The sequence below is a fragment of the Anser anser genome (assembly GCF_964211835.1).
Source record: "Anser anser genome assembly, chromosome: 23".
Taxonomy (NCBI): domain Eukaryota; kingdom Metazoa; phylum Chordata; class Aves; order Anseriformes; family Anatidae; genus Anser; species Anser anser.
The window spans coordinates 1702559-1725774 of NC_139744.1; the positions used below are offsets into that span (position 1 = coordinate 1702559).

At 67.3% G+C, this 23216-nt stretch overlaps 3 protein-coding genes and 1 long non-coding RNA gene across 10 annotated transcripts in view; 1 reads left to right on the top strand and 3 right to left on the bottom strand.

Annotated features, from left to right (window-relative positions):
• Positions 1–759: 759 nt before the first annotated feature.
• LOC310885596 (uncharacterized protein) lies at positions 760–7922 on the bottom strand. Of its 2 annotated transcripts, none has more exons than XM_083809127.1 (23): positions 6934–7922; positions 6658–6800; positions 6289–6360; positions 6100–6162; positions 5960–6016; positions 5541–5756; positions 5003–5368; positions 4745–4864; positions 4612–4665; positions 4493–4519; positions 4089–4190; positions 3876–3920; positions 3694–3774; positions 3546–3587; positions 3424–3451; positions 3171–3220; positions 2950–3084; positions 2758–2820; positions 2606–2674; positions 2377–2445; positions 1967–2161; positions 1451–1563; positions 760–1278 (listed from the first exon to the last, which is right to left on the bottom strand). In XM_083809127.1, the coding sequence occupies exons 1-23, from the start codon at positions 7109–7111 to the stop codon at positions 1068–1070; spliced, it is 2499 nt and encodes an 832-aa protein (XP_083665253.1). In that variant the 5' UTR covers positions 7112–7922; the 3' UTR covers positions 760–1067. The 2 variants fall into 2 exon arrangements, with proteins under 2 accessions (XP_083665253.1, XP_083665254.1); XM_083809128.1 differs by having other exon boundaries at positions 5003–5365; positions 6934–7909.
• A 2742-nt stretch (positions 7923–10664) lies between these two features.
• IGFBP4 (insulin like growth factor binding protein 4) lies at positions 10665–18903 on the top strand. The gene is made up of 4 exons (XM_083809208.1): positions 10665–11119; positions 16327–16481; positions 16678–16812; positions 17069–18903. Exons 1-4 carry the CDS (start codon positions 10708–10710, stop codon positions 17195–17197), a joined length of 831 nt encoding a protein of 276 aa, XP_083665334.1. The 5' UTR covers positions 10665–10707; the 3' UTR covers positions 17198–18903.
• Positions 14788–16320, bottom strand: LOC310885642. The gene is made up of 2 exons (XR_014574881.1): positions 15331–16320; positions 14788–15214 (listed from the first exon to the last, which is right to left on the bottom strand). It is a non-coding gene; the product is annotated as an uncharacterized lncRNA (long non-coding RNA).
• Positions 18740–23216, bottom strand: part of TNS4 (tensin 4) — a 29324-nt gene continuing 24847 nt past the window's right edge. For all 6 annotated transcript variants that reach the window (XM_083809134.1, XM_083809132.1, XM_083809130.1 and 3 more), the window contains one exon: positions 18740–22759. In XM_083809134.1, the coding sequence (XP_083665260.1) occupies positions 22630–22759 (130 nt within the window). In that variant the 3' untranslated portion in view covers positions 18740–22629. The remainder of the gene's footprint in view (positions 22760–23216) is intronic.

Below are 23216 nucleotides of genomic sequence, written 5' to 3' on the forward strand. Positions count from 1 at the left end.
GAAGCAGTAGGCAGGGACTGGGCGAACTGGGAGCCTGTGGTTGGGGACTGGGGGGGCTGGGTGTGGGGTCTAGGGGGAACTGGGAGCCAGGGAGCGGGGACTGGGAGTAACTGGGAGCGGGGTCTGGGGGTAACTGGGAGCCAGTGAACAGGGACAGAGTAACTGGGAAGCAGTGGGTAGGGACTGGGGAGTACTGGGAGCCAGTGGGCGGGGACTGGGAGCCAGTGGGCAGGGTCTGGGGTAACTGGGAACCAGTGAGTGGGGTCTGGGGGCAACTGGGAACCAGTGAGTGGGGACTGGGGGCAAGTGGGAACCAGTGAGCAGGGTCTGAGGGGTAACTGGGAGCCAGGGAGCGGGGTCTGGGGTAACTGGGAACCGGTGAGCGGGCTCTGCGAGTAAATGGGACACAGTGGGCAGGAACTGGGAACCAGTGGGCAGGGACTGGGGGCAACTGGGACCCAGTGGGGCCCAGTGAGCAGGGCGGGGGGCCAGGCTGTGGCTGAAGCCCCCCCTCTAGCCCCTGGTTCGTCGGGACAGCCTGCCGTACGGCCCTGTTGGTGACAGTCGATGGCAGGCTGGTGGCTGTGACTTCATGGTCCTTGTGGTGTCCCGCCCGTCCCCACATTGCTCCCCCCATCCCCACACTGCTCCCCCTGTCCCCACACTGCATCCCCCGACACCACACTGCAGGCTCAGCACACCCGTCCCCAGCCCCTCACCGCTGTCCCGGTAATGACCCCCCAGTAACGGGAAGCTGGGCATTGTCCAAAACACCAACTTTTCCACATCTTTATTTCTGGGGAAGGCGCAGCATTAGCATTACTTGAGGTAATGGAGGTGGCCGGGCACAGCCTGGGGGCCAAGCACAGCCCGGGACGGGGACGACGATGTCCTCCCAGTGCCCAGGATGGGGACGATGTCATCCCGGTGCTCCCAGTGCCCGGGATGGGGACGATGTCCTCCCAGTGCTCCCAGTGCTCGCACAGCCCTGACGCTGCAGTTCTCTCCCCATGGGATACCTGGGGCCGCGGGCCCCCCGGTGCCGCGATGCCACCACCGCGTGGCCGTCACCACATGTGGCGGTAGGGGAAGGCCACCTCCACGCACAGCACCACCAGCTCCTCGGAGCAGTTGTGCCGCTGCCCCGCCAGCAGCTTGCCCTCGCCCAGCGGGGCCGCCAAGCCCTCCCCGGGGCCGGAGCTTCGCCATCCCTGGCAGTCCCGCCTGCGGGCTTGGCTGCCCCGGGCCGTGGATCCGTGCCATGCCAGCCTGCGAGGCCTGCGGGTGGGCACGGAGGTGACAGGGGCACCCGGCGAGCCCTCCGTGTCCTCCCACCCTTCGCACCGGAGCCAGGGGTGGGGGCACGCACCACAGGCCCAGCCCTGGTTTGTGGTGTGGGTGTGTGGGTTTGGGGGTGTCCTTCTGGCGCCCACCCCGCCGCCGGACTCACCAGAGGGCATCGGTCAGGACGTTGCGGCCGTTGAAGCTGTAGATGGGGCCCCGTGGGGCCGCTCCGGCCAGGCCATCAAAGAGGGAGCTCCAGGACCTGGCCAGCAGCTGGCCCTGAGGACACAGTTGGTGGCCCTCAGCTGGGGGCATGGGTCTGGGGGGGGCCCTCTTGGCACCCCGTGTGTGCTGCCTGAAGCCCCCCGTCCCCACTACACGTTGGTGACAAATTGCTTTTGGCTCCTCTCAGCTTCCCAAAGACCCAAGTGCGGTGGCGGTGACGCAGCAGCCCCAGCGTGGGACTGTCCCTGAGCACCCCCGGACCCTCCCCAGAATCCTGCTGCCACCCCTGGTCGGGGCACGAGGTGGTCTCCCACCACTTTGAATATTTTTCCCCCATCTGACGAGTGACAGGAGGAAAACTCTCCACGAGCCCGTGCCCCCCAGGGGGACGCCCTGACCGATGTCCCCTGCACCGCCGCAGGGTGGGGGGGCGCCCCGTGGGGACGGGGACACCTGCCTTCAGGTTGACCACGGGGAGGGCCCTGTCCGTCCTCTTGACGATGGAGGCCAGGTCCTGCGTGGGGGCCGAGAGGAAAGCCCGGAAAGTGCCGTAGAGCCGAGCCTCCTGCGACTGCCGGTAGCACTGCAGGTCGGCGCCGCGGACGCCGCTCATGTCCCCGGAGAGGGGCACGTTCAGGGCCACCAGGCGGAGCTGGGGACACAGGGGGTGGCGGGGAGATGGGGGCATGGGGGGAACGGGGGCTCTGGGGGCACGTCCCGTGGTCCCATTACCCCCAGTGCACTGCAGCCCCTGGGTCTCCTCTCCCCGTCCCAGGGAGGGTGCAGACCCACGGACATGGGGGGGTCCCCGGGCACTGCTGTAACCCCCCCCATGGCCGAGCAGCCCCCCTGTGGGGCAGCGCTTACAGAAGGCATCCTGGGGGCGACGGTTGTCGGCAGGATCCTGGGCAGCCCCGGTCCCTCCTCCTTCAGGACCTGCGATAACGGGACTCGGGGCAGCCTGGGGACACCGACCCCGGTGCCAAGGGTGCAGCCCCCTCCCCATCCATCCCGGTGCCCACCCCGGGGGCTGCCTGTGCCATCTCCGTGGCACGGCCTTCCCCCTGTCACCGGGGTCGGGCCCAGCAGCACTTACCAGCGAGTCCGTCTGGGCTCCCGCGGGGGGCTCCGTGTTGGGACCCCGCGTCTGTACCCGCTTCGCCTCCTGGATTGAGAAGGGGGGACAGTCCCAGGGGATTTGTCCCCCCGCCATGGCAAGCCGAGAAGGGCTCCAGCCCTGGTACTCACCTGGTACTGCGGCGTGGAGGCAGAGGGGTCGTCACCAGCAAAGAGCGACTCCGAGTCCTCCAGCTGCTCCACAAGAAGGACTGGTTATGGGGGAACCATCTCGCTCCTTCCCCAGGAGCCAAATCCATCCCGGAGCTGGCTGCCAGGGCTGGAACCTGCCCCCCTCCCTGCCCACCCCCCCGTGCACCGTACCAGGAGCCTGCTCCAGCCCCTGGGGGTGCGCAGGAAGGCGCTGCTCCCTTCTCGCACGTAGACCAGGCTCCCCTCGGGGACGGCGCTGCCCGACTTCAGCATCAGCTCCTTGGACCTGAAGACCCACGTCTGGCGCTGCGAAGGGACGGAGAGGTTCGCGGCCGAGCTGCCACCCGTGGGGCCGCCCTGACCCCACGCCACGGGCACAGCCCAGCACGCACCCGGAGGTCAGCACGGGGCTCCGGCGGCTCCGTCCGAGAGGCGTCAGCATCTGGAGAAACCGGGGAGGATTTGGGGTCACAAAGCACGCCGGCACCACGGGGACATGGTGCCGGTGGGGTTGGGGACGCCGGGACAGCCCCGCAGCCCTGGGTGCGCCATGCGGGGAATGCACCCAGGCAGGGACGCGAGGCCTCCCAAAGGTGTTCCCAAGGAGGCTGGAACCCACGCGAAACACCTAAAAAAGTCCCTTACCTGCTGCCCAGCCTGCGTCGGCTGCTGCCTGCGGGTGCAAATGGGGACGTTACTGCTGCCTGGGGACATTGAGGCGGTGACAGTGCCCCGGGAGGGGACGGGGACAGCGATGCCACGCTTACCGGCTCCTTGCAGGGCGGCTGGGTGCGGATGGGGTACACCCTCTGGAAGCAAAGACAGGCTGAGGCGCGGGGAGCCCCCGGCTCTGTGCACGCTCACGTGCGTGTGCGCTGCAGCACGGCCACGTACGCTGCCCCTGCTGCGCCTTACGTTGAGGTAGAGGAGACCCGGAGCTCCGGGGGGACCGGGCGGGCCGGGGGGGCCAGGGTTCCCAGGGGGACCTCGAGGACCCTGCGGTGACGAGCAGTGCGGAGATGGGGCTGGGGTGTTTCGGGGCTGCCTTTTGCGGGGCAGCTGCAAGACACCCCCATCGCGCAGGCGCGGTCTCTCACGTGGGGAATGATTGCTCCATAAACCTCCGTCTCCTCTTTGCTGTGCTGTAAAGAAGAGAGAGAAGATTGAGGCCGGTCTCCATCTGCCCCCTCTCCGTCCCAGCCACGAGCCCCGTGGGGCAGCCGGGGTGGTGTGGGTCACGCCGCCACCTGGGCTCGGCCCCCCACGGCTGGGCTGGGGTCCCTGAGCCCCGCGAGCCCCCCAGGACTCACCGTTTGGTACCCACTGATGGGCACCCAGGAGCTGGACTGGCTGCCGGTGCCGGGGAAGGGGAGGTGGCCAGGTTTGCACCCGTGTTCCCCGTAGCAGCACCCCTGGGTGGGCAGAGAGAGGGGCAGGGTTAGAGCCTGTGCGGGGTGCAGGGGCGGGGGCGTGCATGGGTGTGTGCTGGTGTGCACTGGTGTGTGCTGGTGTGCGCTGTGCATCTGGATGCGACACGGGGCGGTGTGACTTGCTGCCCCCACCATGTCCCAGCCCGCTGTGGGGGCTCTGACCGGTCCCTCTGGCCGTGCCAGCGTGGGGAGGCGAAGGCTGGCTCTGCCCTGCCATGGGGGGGATGTGGGGCAGTGCACAGGGTTCCCTCTTGGGGCATGAAGGAAGCCCCCCCGGTACAAACCCGCTCTCCTGGGTCGCCCTTTTCACCCTGGAAGAAAGCAGAGCGGTCCCGTGAGCTCCAGGGGCAATCCCAGCCCCTGAAGCCCCCCCAAACCCTCACTGCCCCATTCCCCACCTCACCTTGGGGCCCGGCGGCCCGGCAGATCCGTGGTGCCCTCCGTGGCGTGACTCGCACTGGCAGGAGGGGATGTGCTGGAGTGAGCACCGGGCTCAGCACCACCCCAAGCACCCCCAGCCCTCGGGTCCTACTCACCCTGTAGTCCCCCGGTGGCCCCGGTGGCCCCATGGGACCGGGCATGCCCGGGGAGCCCGTCTCTCCCATCCGGCCGGGGCTCCCCGGCATGCCCGGCAGCCCGTGCTCGCCCTTCTCACCCTGCCGGGACACAGCACGTGGGGAGGTGACGGAGGGGCTCACGGCACCCCGGACCCCGCAGAGGCAGGGTGTGGGGCTTGGGGCAGCCCCCTGCTCCGTCCCTGGGGTCCGTGGGTGGAAGAAGTGGGACCCCCTTACCTTTAATCCGGGGAATCCTGGCTCCCCTCGGAGCCCTGGTTTGCCAGGGAGAGCTGCGGGTCCCGGGGAGCCGGGGGGTCCCTCGTGCCCGGGGACCCCGGGGGGTCCTTGTGGGCCTGGGAGTCCCGGTGCCCCCGGGGGTCCATCGGGCCCAGCTGAGCCTGGGGACCCCGGAGCTCCTTCGGCCCCTGGAAATCCCGGTGGTCCCACAGCCCCCGGAGGGCCGGGGGGGCCCGGCTGCCCCTCCCGCCCGGGGAGCCCCGGGGAGCCTTCGTGGCCTGGGTAGCCAGGGGGGCCGGGTGGGCCGGGCAGCCCTGGGGGGCCTGGGGGGCCTGGGTTCCCTGCAGGGCTGGATGCTCCCAGCTGCTTGATGGTTTGGAGGGAGAGAGGAGAGAGCAGGGGGCGGTCAATGTGTCACGTCCCCTAGTGCCCCCCCAGTGTCCCGTTCCTGCGGGTCCAACTGGGGACAGACCCCACGGCCAGTGCCAGCATCGCCCCCCGTGCCCCCCGCCCCAGCACCCCCTGCCCCAGCCCTCACCTCATTCTCTGATCCCTTGGGAAGGGCAGCGGAGGCAGGAGGGCTCCTGGCTGCCCAAGCACCTGGTGGTCCCGGTGGCCCCGGTGGTCCCGGAGGACCAGGGGGGCCCCGGGGCCCCTGGTGACCTGGCTGTCCCGGGCTGCCCGTCTTTCCTCTCTCCCCAGAAAGCCCCGGCTGGCCTCTGTCTCCTGGGGACCCCCGGTCACCTTTCTCTCCCTGTCGGGAGAAAATTAGAGCCTGGATCCCGTGCCCACCCCTTGCCAAGGAGCAGCTGAACTGTCCCCGTGATGCAGACCCCAAAGCAAGAATGCAAACCCAGAGTAGGAATGGTTTTGCACAGCCAGAGGAGCCGCAGGGTCTCTCCCGGCGGGTCCCCGAGCCCCCCCTGCATCCCCCCAGGAGCCCCCCACGCCGGGTACCTTCGGGCCAGGAGGGCCAGGGCGCACGGGGCAGACGCAGCTGGAGCCGTTGTGAATCTGGAGGGGGGGGGGTGAGCCGTGAGCTGCGGGGCTGGGGGGGTCCGGGGAAGGGGCACGGACACCCTGCACCCCCCTCTCACCTGGAGAGCTGTGTCCATTTTGGGGGCCGGGGGCACCTGCGGGGGCAGCCCCTTCGCTGTGCTCTGTGTAGAGAGGGGGGACTGAGCGTGAGACCCCCGCAGCCGCATCCCTGTCCTGCCCACCCAGTGCCCGTCCCCAGCTGCTCCTCGCAGCCCCCCCCCCCCCAATTCAGGACCCCCCCCACACACCTTGATCTGCAGGAACTCCTCTTCCTCCGCGCTCCCCTCGAAGATCCGCGGGGCGGCCGTGGGGCGGTTGTGCTAGGGCAGACGGAGAGAGCTCAGAAAGGGGATTTTGGGGTGGGGGGGGACACGGGGGGTCCTGGCCCCTGCGAGCCGTGCTGGGGGGCACCAGGAGCTGCTGCAGCTGCTCTCCAAGGGGCCGAGGAGGAAGGAGGCTGAGCAGGAGGCGCTGCCCTGCCCGGGCTGTTGTGGCTGAGCCCGGCCGGGTGCAGATAAGGGGAAGGTCACGGAGAGGAGCTGGGGAGATCTGGAAGGGGCCGGGGGGGGGGGGGTCGGGGTGCTGCTCCTGGCCGCGTGCCACCCGGGGACAGGCACCTGGGCTCGTGCACGCGATGGGGCATGGCCCGGACCCTTGGCTGCGCCCCTGGAGGGGGGCTCCCGTCTCCTGGAGCCCGCCGCCAGCGGGGGCTTGCTCAGCAGCACCTTCCTCGTGGGCTCCACCTCGCCAGCGTCTCCATCTGCGGGACCAAAGGGTGAGGGTGCTGGGCTGGACCGGGACCAGGGGTGGCCACCGCTGTGCCCCCGAGCTGTCCCCTCCTCGCCGGGGTGCCGGAGCTCGGGGGTGCCGTGCCCCCGCCCTGCCATACCTACCTTCCTCCCCATCCAGGGTGGGCAGCGTGGGGGCCGTGGGGCTGGTGCCTGGCTCCGGGGTGGTGTCCTCGGAGCCCAGGGGGTAAAACCACTGGGCTGTGCCGGGGGGCAGGCGCCCGGCCAGCACCCAGAGGATGCAGAGGGTGTGGAGGAGGTTCTGGGGGTCCCCGGACCCCATGCTGCTGCCTCAGGGTGCCAAGGACGGGGGGGCCTGGCTTATGCCGTTCGCCCACGCCGTCTGCTCCTGCGGCCCCGACGCGGCCCCCGCTGTTATCACAGCGGGCCCCGACACGCCCCCTCGCCCGCCCCGGCACCCGCACCCCACGGGCCGCATCCGGCACGGGGCTGAGCGCTCACGGCCGAGCCACCGTGTGCCCCGGCCAGGGACAGGGGGGGCAGGCAGAGGAACCCTAGGGAAGGGAGCCAGGGCTGGGCTGGCGGAGGGAGCCGCTGACGCCAGGGAAGAGGGAGCTGGGGGAGGAGATGCTGCCTGGAAATTGGGAGTAAAAACCACTACGAGTGCGGGAAAGGGCTGGCTGGGAGCAGGGGGCACTGAACGCGGTGGGGAGCAGCTGGGTGCTCCATGGGGTCTGGGTGCTCCAGGAGGTCTGGGTGCTCCATGGGGTCTGCCCAGCCATGGGTGCCTGGCTCTGAGATGTGCTGAGCCGTGGGGAGGGGGCTGCGAGAGCGCGGAGAGCACGAGGGAGGCATCGGGGTCTGGTAGGGTGGGCGGCTGCAGCACCCCAACGTGGGTGCGTGTGGTCCCCAGCCCCCCTGCTCCAGCTTGGGCTGGGGGCTGCAGCCCCTGAGCTCCCAGATCCCCGTCTGCCCTGGCACTGCTGGGACCTGCAGCCCCTCTGCAGGGCTGGGGTGACTCCGGAGCTGTTGGGGTGTCGCAGGGAGGCAGCAGCCAGCGGGGCACCCCCAGCCCCAGGAACCCCAAAGACCCCAAGTCTGGGAGCCCAAAGAGCCCCAGACCTGGGAGCACGGGGGCTTCCCATCACCCGCAGGTGAGCGGGGCTGCGCTGAGCATCTCGGGGTGGGGGCAGCGTGGCAGTGGGGTGCAGCCCCCTCTCCATCTCACAGGATTGTGCTGGGCTGGGGGACGTGGAGGACCCGCGCCCAGCCAGAGCAGGGGGGACAGCCCCCGGGGCTGCACGGCGAGCACGTCCCCGTCCCCCGCCGGCGCTCTGCCTGCTCCCTCCGGCCCCGCAGACACAACAGCCTCCCCGGCGGGCGCTCAGTGCTGCCAAGGCCTGATAAGGTGCCGCGGCCCCAGCGGGGCTGGGCACCTGTTTGGGTTTGGCCCTGGCTCGGACACCGTGTCAAGGCTGGCGCCTCTGCCCCGTGTCACGGCCACGCGTGGCTGTGCCAGGCAGGGCAGGGGGGCTCGGGGGCAGCGCCGGGTGCCGATGCTCTGCAGGGTCCCCGCTTTGGGGAGGGGGAGAAGGGGGCCGGGGGGTGAGGGTGGGGGACACGGCCCCTGCCTGCGTCCTGCCCCCAGCTGCCCCAGCCCCCAGGCTCAGCACTGCCTGGCTCTCCCTCACGGGGCAGAGAAGATGCTCCTGCTCACGGCCAGCGGGGCTTTGCTGGCACCAAAGGCCCCAAATTCGGGTGTGCTCAGCCGTGAGACGAGCGTGGGGTTCTCAGCGCTACGGGCTGGCTCTGCTCCTCTCGCGGGGGCTGCGATGGGCTCAGCCCTTCCCGAGCGTGGCCAGGCTGCGGGCACGGCGCGGGGGTGTCTTTTGTCCCCTTGCTGCTCCCCACCTTCCGCCTCGCTGTCCCCTTACTGAGGGCAAATGAGACAGATTACACTGATGGCGTGCACAGGGTCCTGTGCCTGCTGCTGCTCCTCTGAGCTACACCAAAGTGGCACAAGGGGGGCCGGGGGGGCATGGGGCCGCATTACGCCCCTCACGCCTCCCTCTGATGCCTGCAGCAGCCCGGCTCAGCCCTGCGGTGAAGCCTCAGCTGATGTCCAAGTGGTTAATTACCGTTAATTGCCTCAAAGGTGGCGCGGAGCAGTCCCAAACCCGCTGGCTCGCCCTGCTCAGGCTGGGTGTCAGGGAAAGGTTCTGCACCCAGGGGTGGCCGGGCACTGGGACGGGCTCCCCAGGGACACCGAGCCTGCTGGTCGGACATAGGGTCTGATCTGGGGGTGGCCCTGTGCAGGGCCAGGAGCTGGACCCAGTGATCCCTGAGGGTCCCTTCCCACTCGGGACATCCCGTGGTTCTCCAAGCCCACGTCCCAGGCTGCTGCTGCCCATGGTCCGAGGTGCCACCGCTCCGCCGTGCAGCCCACCGCAGGGCTCCGGGGCTGCAGGGGGGGGGGGGCCGGGGGAGGCAGGGGCAGAGCAGCCCCCGGGGGCTCGGTCCCTTCCCTCCGGGCACAATCCCCATCCTCGGGGCTCGCCGCCCGTTTTCCTCCCGCTTTCCTCCGCTAGGTGCCGGCACCTTGCAACTTATCGGCCCCGGTGCGGTGCCTGCGCGGGGATCGGGCCCGGAGGGGTGCAGGGGGGTGGGGGTGCAGGGGGGATGTGGGGTGCTGGGGAGCCGGGACAGCCTCCGAGCATCCCGGGGCTCTGCCGGCCGCCTTCGGGTCTCTGCGCTTGGGGCTGGGATGGTCCCAGCCTGAGGGCCGTGGGGTGTGGAGTGGGGCAGGGCTCGCCCCACACTGGGACCTTGGCTCCGGATGCAGCCCCCTGCGGTGCAGCTGCTGCCCTGCAGGATGCCCCCATCCCATCCCATCCCATCCCATCCCATCCCATCCCATCCCATCCCATCCCATCCCATCCCATCCCATCCCATCCCATCCCATCCCATCCCATCCCATCCCATCCACATCCCATCCCATCCCATCCCCATCCCCTCCCGTCCCATCCCATCCCATCCCCATCCCCTCCCATCCCATCCCATCCCATCCCATCCCATCCCATCCCCATCCCATCCCATCCCATCCCCATCCCCTCCCGTCCCATCCCATCCCATCCCATCCCATCCCATCCCAACCCATCCCCATCCCATCCCCATCCCCATCCCTACCCCTATCCCTACCCCTATCCCTACCCCTACCCCTATCCCTATCCCCATCCCCATCCCCATCCCCATCCCGTCCCATCCCATCCCCAACCCCATCCCCATCCCCATCCCCATCCCCATCCCCATCCCTACCCCTATCCCTACCCCTACCCCTATCCCTACCCCTATCCCTACCCCTATCCCTATCCCTATCCCTATCCCTATCCCTATCCCTATCCCTATCCCTATCCCTATCCCTACCCCTATCCCTATCCCTATCCCTATCCCTATCCCTATCCCCAACCCATCCCCATCCCCATACCATCCCAGTCTACCCCACCCCATCCCATCCTACCCCAGCCCCCCCCCCGCACCCCCCCAGCAGCTCAGCACCGGGCAGCGCACACCCTCGGGGACAGCAGTGCCGAAGCCCCCCGGGGCAGATCACCACGGGGGCTGCCAGCGGGGACCCGCCGGGGCCGGTACCGACACGGGGGGGGGCGGGGGGGCTCTCCCGGGACCGGCGCTGCCCCCTCCGGCAGCCGCAGCGCCGAACCCACCGGGTGCCCAACGCGGCACCGGCTGCGCGCAGCGGCTCTGCCCGGGGGGGCGGGAGGGGGGGGGCCGGGGCTGGCGGGGGCGGCCCCGCCGGTGGCCCCGGTGCCGGCGGGAGGTGTGGCCACGGGGCGGCATAAAGCCCCCGCCGCCTGCCCCCCGCGCCCGCCGCCAGCCCGAGCGCTGCAGCGCGGGGCCGCAATGCGCGGGGGCGCGGCGCGGCTGCCGCTGCTGCCACCGGCGGTGCTGGTCCCGGTGCTGGCGGCGGTGCTGGCGGCGGGGGCGGCACCGGGAGCTGCCCCGGTGCAGGGGCAAGGCGGGGGAGGGGAGGAAGCGATCCAGTGCCCGCCGTGCTCGGAGGAGCGCTTGGCTCGTTGCAAAGCCCCGCAGGGCTGCGCCGAGCTGGTGCGGGAGCCGGGCTGCGGGTGCTGCGCCACCTGCGCGCTCGGGCGCGGCACGGCGTGCGGGGTGTACACGGCGCGCTGCGGGGCCGGGCTGCGCTGCTACCCCCCCCGCGGCGTGCCCCGGCCCCTGCACACCCTCATGCACGGCCAGGGGGTCTGCACCGACCTGGCCGACGTCGAAGCCATCCAGGAGAGCCTCCAGCCGCCGGGTAAGGCACTGGGGGATGCGCAAATTGGGGTGGTGGTGGGGGTCCTCTGGCAGCTCAGGGGTGGCACCGATCTTGCTGCTCGGGGAGGGTCGGAAGGGGATGGGGGGGGGGATTTTGGGGATGGGGAAGCTCAAGGAGGTTTGTCCCGATTGGTGTCCTGTGTGCTGGGCGGCAGGGGATCTCACGGCTGGGTCACATCGGTGCCATCGTCACCTGCAGTGCCATGGCCGGTGGCACCGTGCAGCCCCCGGGCCGAGCAGGGACCGGCTGCACGCGGTGCTGTGGGGCACTGTGCTCGGGGTCCTGCTGCCGGGGGAGCTCCCGTTGTGCGGTGACCCCTGAGCTCTCCCTTCCACGGGATGCTGCCGGCACGGCCGGGAGGAAACAGGAAAGAGGCCGCGGGGCACCTGCTTCCCTCGCAAACAGGTCGGCGTGTCCCGTGCAGGGGCTCTGTGTCCTTCCTTCTCCACCCCACGGCCGGGCAGGGCAGTGCCAAGCCGGCGGACCCCAAGGGCTGCAGCCCCGCTGCCTGCAGGCTCTGCTTGTCCACCCCACTGCCCTGTCATCGGTGTCCATCGTGACCCTCTGCCACCCTCATGGTGCCCGGGCAGAGTTTGGGGATCGTGGGCAGCGCCCCAGAGCTGCTCGTGTGGTTTGGCAGAGCGAACAGACCCGCTCCTGGGGGCTGAGATCTGGCCCTTTTGGCGCTCTGGATGTCCATGCTGCCCCCTTCCCCATCCCATGGGCTGTGACTGGGACCACGTCCCCTGGACTGGGGGGAAGCACCCACCACGGGACAGCCCGCAAGGTGCCCTGGCCCTATGTCCCCATGCAGGTCACCCGGGGCTCCCCGGCGTGGCTCTTCCAGCTCCCTGCTGCGGTGCTGCCGGCCCCAAGGGCCAGATCCCAGCCCCTCTCTCCTCCATACCAGTGACGAGGACCCTTTGCAGAGGTCCCCCCAGCTGCCCCTCCCCAGGGGCAGGATTCGGCTGTGAGTGCCCGGCACAGGGTCTGCTGCGGGACCCCCTGCCCTGCCTGCTTGTCCTCATCCCACATCCTGCAGGAGCTGTCTGGGCTCCCTGGCCCAGGGCTGTGTCGGGCTGCCAAGGCCTGTTGCTTTTGGCTTTGCCCCGTGTAACGCAGCATTTTTTCCCAGAGCCTTTAGGAAACAGGCTTACAGTATTTTCCCTTTCTTCCTGTGCTGTTCTGGCCGTGCTGGGGACGGGTGGGTGGCTGTGGGAGCCGGGCTCTCCCGACGGGCACCTTGCTGGCGGCGTTGCAGGTGGCAGGACGGGGCAGCGGGCAGCGGGCAGCAGCGAGCCCCTTTCCCCGGGGTGTCCTGGTGGGAAGGTCCTGGTGGGATGACAGAGCCACGGGTCCCAGTCCCAGCAGGAGCAGCAGGGTTGGAGGCTGCAGCTCCATCGCTCCCCAGGACATGAGCAGTGGCACAGCCCTGCCCGTGTGCCGTGGCACGGCCGGTGCGTCCAGCGGGTCCCCTCTGGTTAAGCAGAAGGAATTAAATGCCTCTTTAGGTGCAGGAGCCACCGGGAGCAATGCTCCCTGGTGCCTGTGTGGGTGCTGAGGCTACAGGGGGTGTGGGACATGATTTGGGGGCGTGGGGCTGGTCCGGTGGATGCTTTTGGGGTGCTGAGCCAGGGGTGCTGAATTCCAGGCTTTGGGTCCCACGGGGACTGGGCTGGGGTCAGCTCTCGGAGGGCTCCTTGCTCCATCGCCCCTCCTGGGACCAGCAGCACCTGCAGGGCCGGAGGCTTTGGGGGAAGAGAGAGCAGGTGGCCGCTCTCCTGCCCCACGCCCCTCTCCCATGGCCGTGGGTTTGGGGACCTGTGCAGGACCCTGGTACCTGCACCCATCCCCCAGCTCCAGGCTTGCCCACAGGACATCCCGCTGGGAGCCGTGCTCCTGGAGGTGACAGCTGCGGCTTTTTGCTGCAGAGCGAGGTCCTGGTCTCAGGGGGATCTGCTTGTCCCATCCTGTCCAGCCCCGTTGGGACCAGGCTGGCTCGTGGCACGGGCTTGGCCCCATTGCATGTCCCTGTCTGGGGCTGTCGGTGCCGCCGCTTCGGGGAGGTGCGGGCGGCTGAACCTGTGGGTGGCATCCAGGAAGAGGCAAGGACATTCTCCCCAACACGCATTAGGAGTGATTTAATGCTGGGTAAATAATTATGTCTGGGGAAAAAGTGACCTAGGAAAAGCGTCTGGGAAGCTGCGAGCATCCCGGTGCTTGCTGGGTGGGACGGATCCTGCTCCCTTCCCCGTGCAGGGAGGAGCACCTCGGCAGCCCAGGCTGCAGCACCCAGCTCATTCTGCACCCCACATGCCTCATCCCTGTCCCTTTCCTCCTGGTGAGGAGGTCGAGCAGGGCTATTGCCCTGTCCCAGCTGTGCCACGGGGCCGGCAGAGGCTGGACGGGGTCTCCAAGATCTCCCCAGGCTCAGCGTGGGGCTGGGCATTTGGGGGCTCGCACAGGGGCAACACAGCAGCGTGAGGGGTGCACAGCAAGCAGGGGGGGCTGGGGGAGGCACGCACGGCCCTGGCCGTGGCTCCCCAGGCTCCCCGCGTTCCCCTGGGGCCAGCGTTCGGCAGGATGAGCGCGCGCTTCCCCGCGCCGACTCCTGCCAAGTGGAGAGCCCCGGCAGCCAAGAGAGCCGGTGCTGCGCGGCCAGGACCACCCATGGGCCGTGCTTGGGGTGCTGGGCGGAGAAGTGGAGGGTGCTGAGCCTCACTGCGGCTGTCACCTTGGACATGTCCCCCGCCAGCCCAGGGGACACGTGGGGACCTTCGTGCCTGCACTGAGGGGAGCAGCCCCGGGTTGTGCAGTGGGGACGGAGCAGGAGGGATGAGGCCTGGCCCTCTGGATGCTCCTGCATCTGCTGCTGGTGCTGGGCAGGATGCGGCCAGCTGGGACCACCTGGATGTGTGCCGGGTGTCCCCAACTATCAGCCCTGTCCCCCAGACGCTGGCTCTGAGGCTTCGCTCGCCATCCCCGAGCTCCCCTCCCGTGTGGAGCCCGGCGTCCGTCACCACTTGCTCAGGGGCTCGGCACCGTGAGTCACGAGCTCAGCACGTGACTGACCTCGTTAACAGCTCCCGTTAATTGAAGGCGACGCTCAGTGACTCGCTTGTGTCTCCTCCTGTCCTGGGGCCAGGAGGAAAACGTTGTCCTCAAGAGATGGGGTGAGGGCAGCGCTCGAGTCCTTCCCAAACCCAGCCAAGGCCCCGGCCAAGTGCGCACCCCGCTCTCCTGCCCCTTCCGTGGCTCTGACACCGTGCCCGGCAGCACCCAAGGGTGCTGGTGGCCAGTGCGTGGGCTGCCCTGCAGCCACAGCCCAGGCTGCTGGGGGATAAGGGGGGCAGGCTCCAAGGAGGTTGCTTTTTCCACGGCTTTGTGCTCGACTTGAAGGAGTTTTCCCATCCAGCTCGGTGCAGGAGCACTGCCAAGCGCCAGGAAAGCGAGAGGCTCCTTGGGCTGCTGCACGCCGGGTGGGAAGCTCCCCCCTGAACCGCGGCCATCCCTGCGGCAGGGAGGGGTCCTGGGTTGGGGGCCGCGGGTGGGGACCAAGCTCCGAGCCCATCCCCGCGCCGGGTGCCGGCTGAGAGCTGCCTCGCTGCCCGGAGGCACCGCGCGTTCCACGGGACCTTATGAGAATGTTATTGGCATCTGGTTTTATTTAAGCCGAGAGATTTGACACTGACGGCGGCTGGCGGGGAGGAGGGGAGCTGGGCTGGGCTGGGCGAGGGGTTCCCAGCACCGAGCCAGGTCCTGGTGAGGAGCGGGAAGCGTCCGAGCCTGGTGGTGCCTCCCGGTGCCCTGCCCTCCCCCGCCAGCTCCGTGATACAGGAGCAGCGCTGGGATTTCGGTGTGGTGGCCTCAGTGGGGCCAGACATCCCTGAAATGCTGCGGGAGGGGGCAGTTGGGAAGGAGCATCCCCCACCGAGCCCCCCGAGCCTGCGGCATTGCGACACGGAGCCACCGGGGCTGGCACCGCGCTGGCACCGCTCCGCGCAGGGGTCCTGGAGCCGCGCCGCAGCGGGGTGTTGAGTTTGTGTTTCAAATGTCAAGGGCATGAGCCACTTCCTGGAAAAAAACGACAGATTAGACAAAAAGCAAATAACACAAACAGCGGAGAAAAGGGCTTGTCATCCGGGCTTCACTGGCTGTGAACTTTAACCAGGCCGCCGGGAGCCACGAACCTTCGCAGGTTTGCAGCCCCTGGATGCGGTCGCCCACGTTGTGCCGTGACCCAGCCTTGTTTGGGAAGCTGTGGTATCGATCAGCGGGGACAAAGTATTGATCAGCCGGGATAAAACCGGGCAGGGCGTCCTCTCCTCGCTCCTCCTGTAGCCCGAGCCGGTTGGGACCGAGAGCTCCTCGGGCTGTGCTTGGCACGGCGCTCCCCACCGAGGTCCGTGCGCCCCCGCCGTGCCGTCCTTTTCCAGCAGGCACCGAGAATGCGATGTGGGACCCCCCCGTGCAATGGGAAAAGCGGCGCTCGGTACAAACACAGAGCGTTACCGGGCCTGGGAGCGGGGGAACCTGCAGCTTTTTAAAGAGCAGCCGCGCCGAGCAGCGCGGGTCTCATGACGCTCCCCTCCCAGCTGCCAACATCTGGGATTGTCGTTTGGCTCCGCTCGTGGTGCAGGCGAGGATGCCAAGCGCCGCCTTTCCGAGCTGGCCAGCGGGAGGTGAACTGTCTTATTCCTGGAATTTTTGCTTTCATGTCCCAGCAAGGGGGGGCCGGGGCCGTGCGTCCCGGGCAGAGCGCGGCCGGGTGCCGCCTCCAGCCTGGCGGGTGCTCAGCACCGGCCGGGCTGCGGTCCTGTTTCTGCTACCACTTTTCAGAGGCAGCTTTCGGGGGGCACGGGGTCTCGCTGGTGCTCTTGCGCATCCCGGGGTCACCTTCCCGTCCCTTGCACTGGGTGGCGTGGGGCTGGTGGGGGCTGCACCCTTGTGCCACGCTGCACCCTTGTGCCATGCAGCTCTGCCTGGCACCACCGCGGTGTGGATTTGCAACCCTACAATAACAGCCACGTGGAAACAAGCCCGTGAATGGGGCATAAACATTCCCAAGAGCCTGTCCCTGTGCTGTGTGGGTTGGGACCCAGGGCTGGGGGTGATGTGCGCCGGCCATGTGCTGTGCCCACGTCTGCCCCACGGTGCTGAGCCCCGTGCGGTCTGTGTCCTTGCAGAGAAGGAGGAGATCGACCACCCCAACAACAGCTTCAGCCCCTGCAGCATCCACGACCGCAAATGCCTGCAGAAGCAGCAGGCGAAGCGGGTCAACAACGGCAACAAGATGCGCAACAGCGGGAGCCCGTACCACCGCGAGGAGACGAGGCCCATAGTGAGCGCGGCGGGGATGGAGCAGGGAGCTGGGGTGGGGGGCACAGGGTGGGCACCGGGTGCCCTGAGCCGCATGCTGGCACCTGGGGCACGAGGGAGGCTTGAAGGCAGCGCTTATGGGGTGGCTCCAGGGCTGTGGGGTGGTTGCGGGGGGCACGCGGCAGCCCCGCTCTGGGCTCAGCCCCGGTTTCCTACAGGCACAGGGCTCGTGCCAGAGCGAGCTGCACCGGGCGCTGGAGAGGCTGGCGGCCTCGCAGACGCGGACGCACGAGGACCTGTACGTCATCCCCATCCCCAACTGCGACCGCAACGGCAACTTCCACCCCAAGCAGGTAGGCAGGGCCGGGGGGTGCTCGGCTGGGGGCGTTCTGTGGAGCTGGGAGGGATGGGTGGGTGCTGGGGCTTCAATGGGAGCTACCCTTGGGGTGCTGCGGGGCTCTTTGCAAAAGCCCCCAGGGTGGGACGCGGGTGCTAAAGCCACCATGAGGGCTCCTGGTTTGCCGCGTCCAGCCCTGACCAGGCAGCCCACGGGGATGGGGGACACACGGGGCCAGGCTGGGCGCTCCTCACCGAAGGTGTCCCCTCTAGTGTCACCCGGCGCTGGACGGGCAGCGGGGCAAGTGCTGGTGCGTGGACCGCAAGACGGGGGTGAAGCTGCCGGGCTTCCTGGAGCTGAAGGGGGACTTGGACTGTCACCAGCCGGCGGACAGCATGTGAGCGTCACCGCGGCTGCCCCGCTTCGTGCCGTGGCCGGGACGCCCGCCGGGGCTGCGTAGGACTGGAGGAGAAAGGACACGGCTGTCGAGCAGCTCCTGGGGCTGGGGGACCCCCACACGCACCCCCTCCATCCCCGCTGTGCTCTGCGCCACGAGCTGCCCATGGCACGGGGCACGGTGCCGTGGCCACTGCCTGCCACCCCGCGGGGGGGGTCCCTGGCACATGCTGGTGGCACCCACGTCCTGCACGGACACTTGGCGTGGACTGACGCTGCCAGGATGGCAGCGGGGCTGGTTCCAGGCTGCTTTGGTGGAGGTGCGTGAAAGAGAGCACCCAAAACGCGCTGCTGCACCCCTCGCTGCTGCCTGGTGGCTGCGCCCATGCGAGCATCTCGGGGTGTGCACGGCAGCCCCCCCGCCGCAGTGCCTTCCCTCCACACCAGACCCGAGTGTGGCAGGACGAGAAGTGCCTCAGCACCCCCCCAGCCGTGCAGGCAGGGACAGGAGGGAGCCTGTGCCGCTGCGGGGGGGGCCCAAAGGAGCACCCCGCTATCGCCCTGCCCTGGCTCCACTGCACCCAACGCGCGTGCGTGGGGATGGGGGTCGCAGCCACAGAGAGCAATAAGAGACCTTCACCCCGGGATGGGGCACCAGCGATGTCAGCTCTTCCTGATGCAGCCCCAAAGCCCCGTAGCCTGTGGGTCCCGCCGACCCCATAGTCTGGGTCCCACCGACCCCATAGCGCGTCCCTGTCCTGCTCCTCTGCGCAGGGACAGCACTGGTGGCCGCAGCGTTTTTTTCCTCTTGTCCTCTCCTTCCCTCCTGCCCTGTCCCCAGGGTCAGAGGACGAAGGGGTCGGGCGTCCCCGGGCGTGCAACGCGTCCCCTGCGGGCACTGGGGCCCAGGGGGAGGGGGGAGATGAGGGGTGGCCAGGAAACGCCTCCTCACCAGGAAGGGCTCCTCTGGGGTCTTTGTTCTCCCCCAAAGAGTTTTAATATTAAGGAGCCAACGTTGGTGGGATTTGTCAAACCGGCCCCTTGGGCTGAAATCCTTCATCTCTCCAAACGGGACCCCTCCAGGAAGAGGTTTTGTCTCCTCGCCTTCCAGCTTGGCCAACGCGACAAAACCCAGATGAAGTTTTGAAGTGTTTCGGTGCCACGAGATCCGCAGTTTTTGCCAGCACAGAACTTTCAGCTGAAAAATTTTCACTATTTTTGTAGCATGTTTTTTTTTTTTTAATTATTATTATTTCGAAGCTCTTCTGCAGGAGCCGGTTGGGTTGGAAACTTTTCCTCTAAATGTCCTTTTAGGTAAGAAACCGCCGTGTGGGTTGCAATGGAAAGCTCGCCAAAGGCGGGGGGGCTTCTGCAGCTCCCCGCTCCGAGGCGCTGCCCAAATCGGAGCGAAATGTTTTGGTGCTCGTGAGAGCGTCGGGATTTGTCTTTGGCACAGGGCTCCAGCATTTTATATCGTCTCTCCTGTAGTTTAAGGCTGTATTTACACATGATCATATACCAGCGTAAGGCTACCTAACCCTGTCGTCTTTTTTCCACGCCGATGTGATTTATTTTTTTTTTTGCCATTTCCTCTTCGGACGAGCCCATCCCTTCAGACTCCTGTGTGTAGCACCGTCCCTCTGTTACAGTAAACTTGAAGCTTTGTATTGTTAAACAGGAAAAAAAAAAAAAAGGAAAGGTAATTGCTGTATTTGATTTCCCCTGTTATTTAATGTGCTTCTACCAAGTGCACTGGGGCTTTGCAGGGGCTGGTGGGGGGGCAGCTGGAGGAGGCTGGGGGCTGCCTCCCGGTGCCTTGGGAATGGAAAAATCTCCTGAGCAGGGAGCTCTGGCTTTGTGCGTGCCGGGACGGGGCTGCGGGAGCAGAGCTAGCACCCAGGGGACACTTGGGGTGGCTGCAGCCACCAGCCCCAGCGCTGGCCTCGCTCAGCCAGGGGGACACGGGAGCATGCAGGGTCCTGCGTGATCAGCACCCCCCCCCCCTCCCCCAAAACCCAGGACCCCACAAAGCCCCGGCACCGCTGAGCAGGGAGGGGGTGGGAAACGAAGAGCTCTGCGCCAAGCGCTCGGTGGCACCACGCGCGACGTGACGAGCGTCACCCCACGGAGCAGCGGCCGTGCCTTGAGACGGTGCCAGGCTGGGAGCGGGCGCTGGGCGGCCTCCGAGGTTCAGGGGAGGACAGGGACGGCGGGCGACGTGCTCGGGGCCAGGCAGCACGCTGAGCCACAGCGAGGACGCACCGAGCGTCGCCGGCTCTGCGCAGCCAGACGGCAGCTGGGGAGGGTTTCGGGGTACTGGAGGCTGGGTGCGGGATGCCGGTGGCCGCACGCTGCCCGGCTGGCTCAGCACCTCCAGCTTCATGGTGGTGTCTGCAGCAAACGGGCGGCGGGGAGGCGGCGATGCCGGCGGTCACGTCGCGTGGGGACGGCTGTGAATCCGGCATCGCCGCTCCCCCGGGGGCCGGAGGTGTGGAGCGGGGCTGGTGCCAAGCCGGAGCTGCGCCTGCCGGGGCTGCGTGGCCGCGGTGCTCGGGTTGTGCAAACACCGGAGCCCTGGGGCTGTCTGCAGCCAAGGCGGACGAGCGAGCGCTGTAATTTGCTGGCGCAGCAGATCGGCAGCCGGACCAGGGAAGACGCCAGCGCTCCTGGAGCCCGGCCCAGCGCCCCAGCCCAGCGCCGGCACGGCTGCGGCCACGGCTCTCCTTTGGGGCTTGTCCGTGCCCTGCGGCTTTGCCCCTTCCCGAATGCTCCCACACCCTCCACGAGTGTTGGGGACCCCTGGGGTGCAGCCATTCTCCGCCTGCAGCAGCTGGAGGCAGTCCCCCCCCCCCTTCCCCACACATCTGGACGGACGGACAGCCTGTCGGACACCCCTGGGACAGAGCTGGCGGCGGCCGCGGGGCGCTGGGGAGCCTCCTGCCCCGTCCCCGTGCCAGCGGCTCCATCTCCAAAGCTGCGTTAGGCTGTTCCTTCACTTAAAGCCTTGTTTGGAGCAATTAGAGGGGGAAAAGGAATCAGACCAGCTGGGAGCACATGGACTTTTGTTAGAAATCAAAAGCTTTGCCGTCCTTTGCAGATTACACCCCGAGCCTGGCCCCATCCAGCCCCTGGCTCCTGCTCCCCGTTCCCAACCCGCACAGGGCGAGGATGTTTCTGCACAGAAATCCCCAGCAGCTGCCCCGCTACCGCCGAGAAGCTGCATCAGGGCTCCGAGTGTCACCCCCATGTGGGCACGGGGTGACCCTGTCCCCACCGCCGGGGACAGCCCGGCCACGCGCTGAGCATCGTGCGCCAGGGACCGCTGGTAGAAACCCGCAGCCGCAGCCAGGACGGGGTCTGGATTCGTTACAAAACGGCTGGAACCGGACCCAGGAACCAAAACCCAGAGCTGCGCTTCCAGGAAGCCCGGGACAAACTTTGGAAACCATGAGGAGCTCAGAGAATTGTTTGTTTTTTTTTCCCCTAAATCCAGGTGGTTTTGGCTGAACTCCCCCTGCAGCGCCCGGGCCCGTGCTCCCGCTGCGCTTCCCTGGAAAAGGGTTTTCAGCGAAGGAAAAATTCCACGTGTGGAAGATGGTGCCTGGAGCCAGGCCTGCTCCTGTCCCCGAGTGATCTGGGTTTGAATGGGGCAAAGCAGCCCATGCCCCCTTCCCCCAGAAAGCCGATAAACCCCCCAGGTTTGTTACTGGAGTCGTGCAGAGCTGGGATTTGGGATGAAAGGGGAGCGGAGGGGGCCCGGCTTGGCGGCGACGGAGCAGCAGAGCTCATATTTGGAGCCGTTTGGAGCCAAAGCCTTTGAATCTCCCTGTTCCCCTTGTGCTTATCGTTGCCGTCGCGAGCAGCACAGCAATAAATACAAGGAATTAAAGCGGTGCTCAGCTGCAGGTTGCATAACCGAGCGCGGGGTCCCGGGGGTGAGCAGTCACCGCCGTAATTAAGAGCAGCTTAATGAAAACAGCTCGGCAAGAACCGGCGGCTCGGCCCTTTATGGCTCCCGGCTGATGGGCAGGATAGACGGACGGACGGACGGACAGAATCATGCTGGGGCCCCTTGCTGGCAGCTGCCCGCACTGCAGCGGGTCCCATCCTGCACTGCTGAGCCCTTCCGGGGGTGCTGGAGTTTTGGGGGGTGGTGAGGGCAGGAGGAGGAGCTGAGGGATGCACAACAGCACCGAGCATCCCGGGGCTATCGCACTTAAACCTTTACGTTGATATTTGCATGGTTTTGGGGGCTGAACGGGTTGCTCAGGGCTCGGCCACGCGCACAGCTGGGGGTGCCAAAGCCTTTGGTTTCCCCCCCCATCCCACTCTGCAGCTCTCATCACTCCTACAGCTACGTTCACCTCTGCCCGTTCAGCTGGACGCCGTTTCAAAGTCCTGCTGGAGGATGGCAAGCCTTTTTTTATGAGCAATACGCACATGGGCTGGGCACCGTAAGGCAGCAGAATACATTTTTCGGCTGCTGAAGTGTAGTGACTGCGGTCAGATAAACAAACCTCTGGTTTATTGACACCACCCCTGAGCGGGGTCGCTTAGTACACGCTCTGAAATTAGCACAGGGAAGAGGGACCGGGGAAGCAAGTGCTGGGGGAGACGATTACGTGGTGGGCTCGGAGCCACCCTGCTCCACCGCCGCGGCAGGAGCTGAAGCCTCAGCTGGTGTAAATCACAGCAGCACCGACTTCCACAGCCCTGCGCCAATTTACGTCATCCGAGGATCTGGCCCGAATTCAGGCAGGTCACTTCCAAAAACCCCAACGTTTTACTGTCATGAAAATGTCAACATTTACTTCTCAGCCCGCCGCGGTGCTGAGGTGGCCTGGAAGCTCTCGCTTTGCAAAAAAAAAAGGCAAAGAGAATTTACCAGCAGCAGGCAAATCCCTGCTGGGCTGACGTTCCTGCCCGTCAGTGCTGCTGAGTCTTTGAGGGAAGCAGGACTTTTCGGCCGGGCTCGGTGATTTCATGCACTTCGACTTGCAGAGCTGCCTCCTGAAGCTGCTCTACTGTCACGGGGGGGCCCCGCAGACCTCCCCTCGCCATGGGGAGGGGACATGAAGACTGAGTCTGCTGCGCTGGGAGCTCAGCTCCATCTGGGGACGCTCCTGGTCCTGTCCTGGTGTCCCCTGTCCCCCTTTGGTGGCATCAATTTTGGGAAGGCGAGCGCTGCTGCCTGCTTCACCCCTCGCTCCCGGAGGGGCACAGCTCTGCGCACTGCTCCCGTTGGATGCCTGGGGGGGGGGGCGGGGGACAGGGAAAAACACCCGAGCCCAACGCAGGACAAAGTCTTTACCCGAGATCTCAACGTGACCAAACGTATAAATAAGAGTGAAATGCAGCCTGCAGGCGGCACGAGGCGAGGAAGCAGCGCAGCGGCGCGGGGGCACCGCCAGCCCGCAGTGTCCCCACTCTCCGTCCCCTACAGGCCCGGCAGCAGCCTGCTGACCAGGTCGATGACGAGCGACGCCGGCTGCACGGGGTCGTACTCTGCAAACAGGTGGCACAGGTTCTCCGAATCCGTCTGGTTTTTGGCCACGAACCCGAAGATCCTGGGCAAAAGGAGAGGGAGATGCCTTTAGCTCGCATCCAGGGATCCAGAGGCACACGCTCCGAGCGGCCCTGGCCACCGCGCGGATCCCGGCTCCAGCAATTCCGCCTTGGCCCGCTCCCCAATCACGTTTGCTTGGAAGAAAAACAGCCGGGAGAAGCATTTCTGGCAAGGCTTCCCCCGGCTGTGAAACGTTGCTCGAGCGCAAGGTAGAGCCAGATATAAGCTCACTTCCTGAGCCCGGAGCAAGCGAGCCGCTGGTTAGGGCAGGGGGCTTGGGTGGGGGGGGTCCCATTCAGGGGGTGCAGAGCCCAGCGGCGTGGCCCAGCCCCCCACCTCACCCTGCAGAGCAAAGCCAGAGCCTCCTCCCTGTCCCACATCTCAGCCCTCCACCACATTTCATCGCCCCCCCCCCCCCCAAGTTTTGTAAGCGCGGGTCCTGCGGCTGCCCAGGGTCG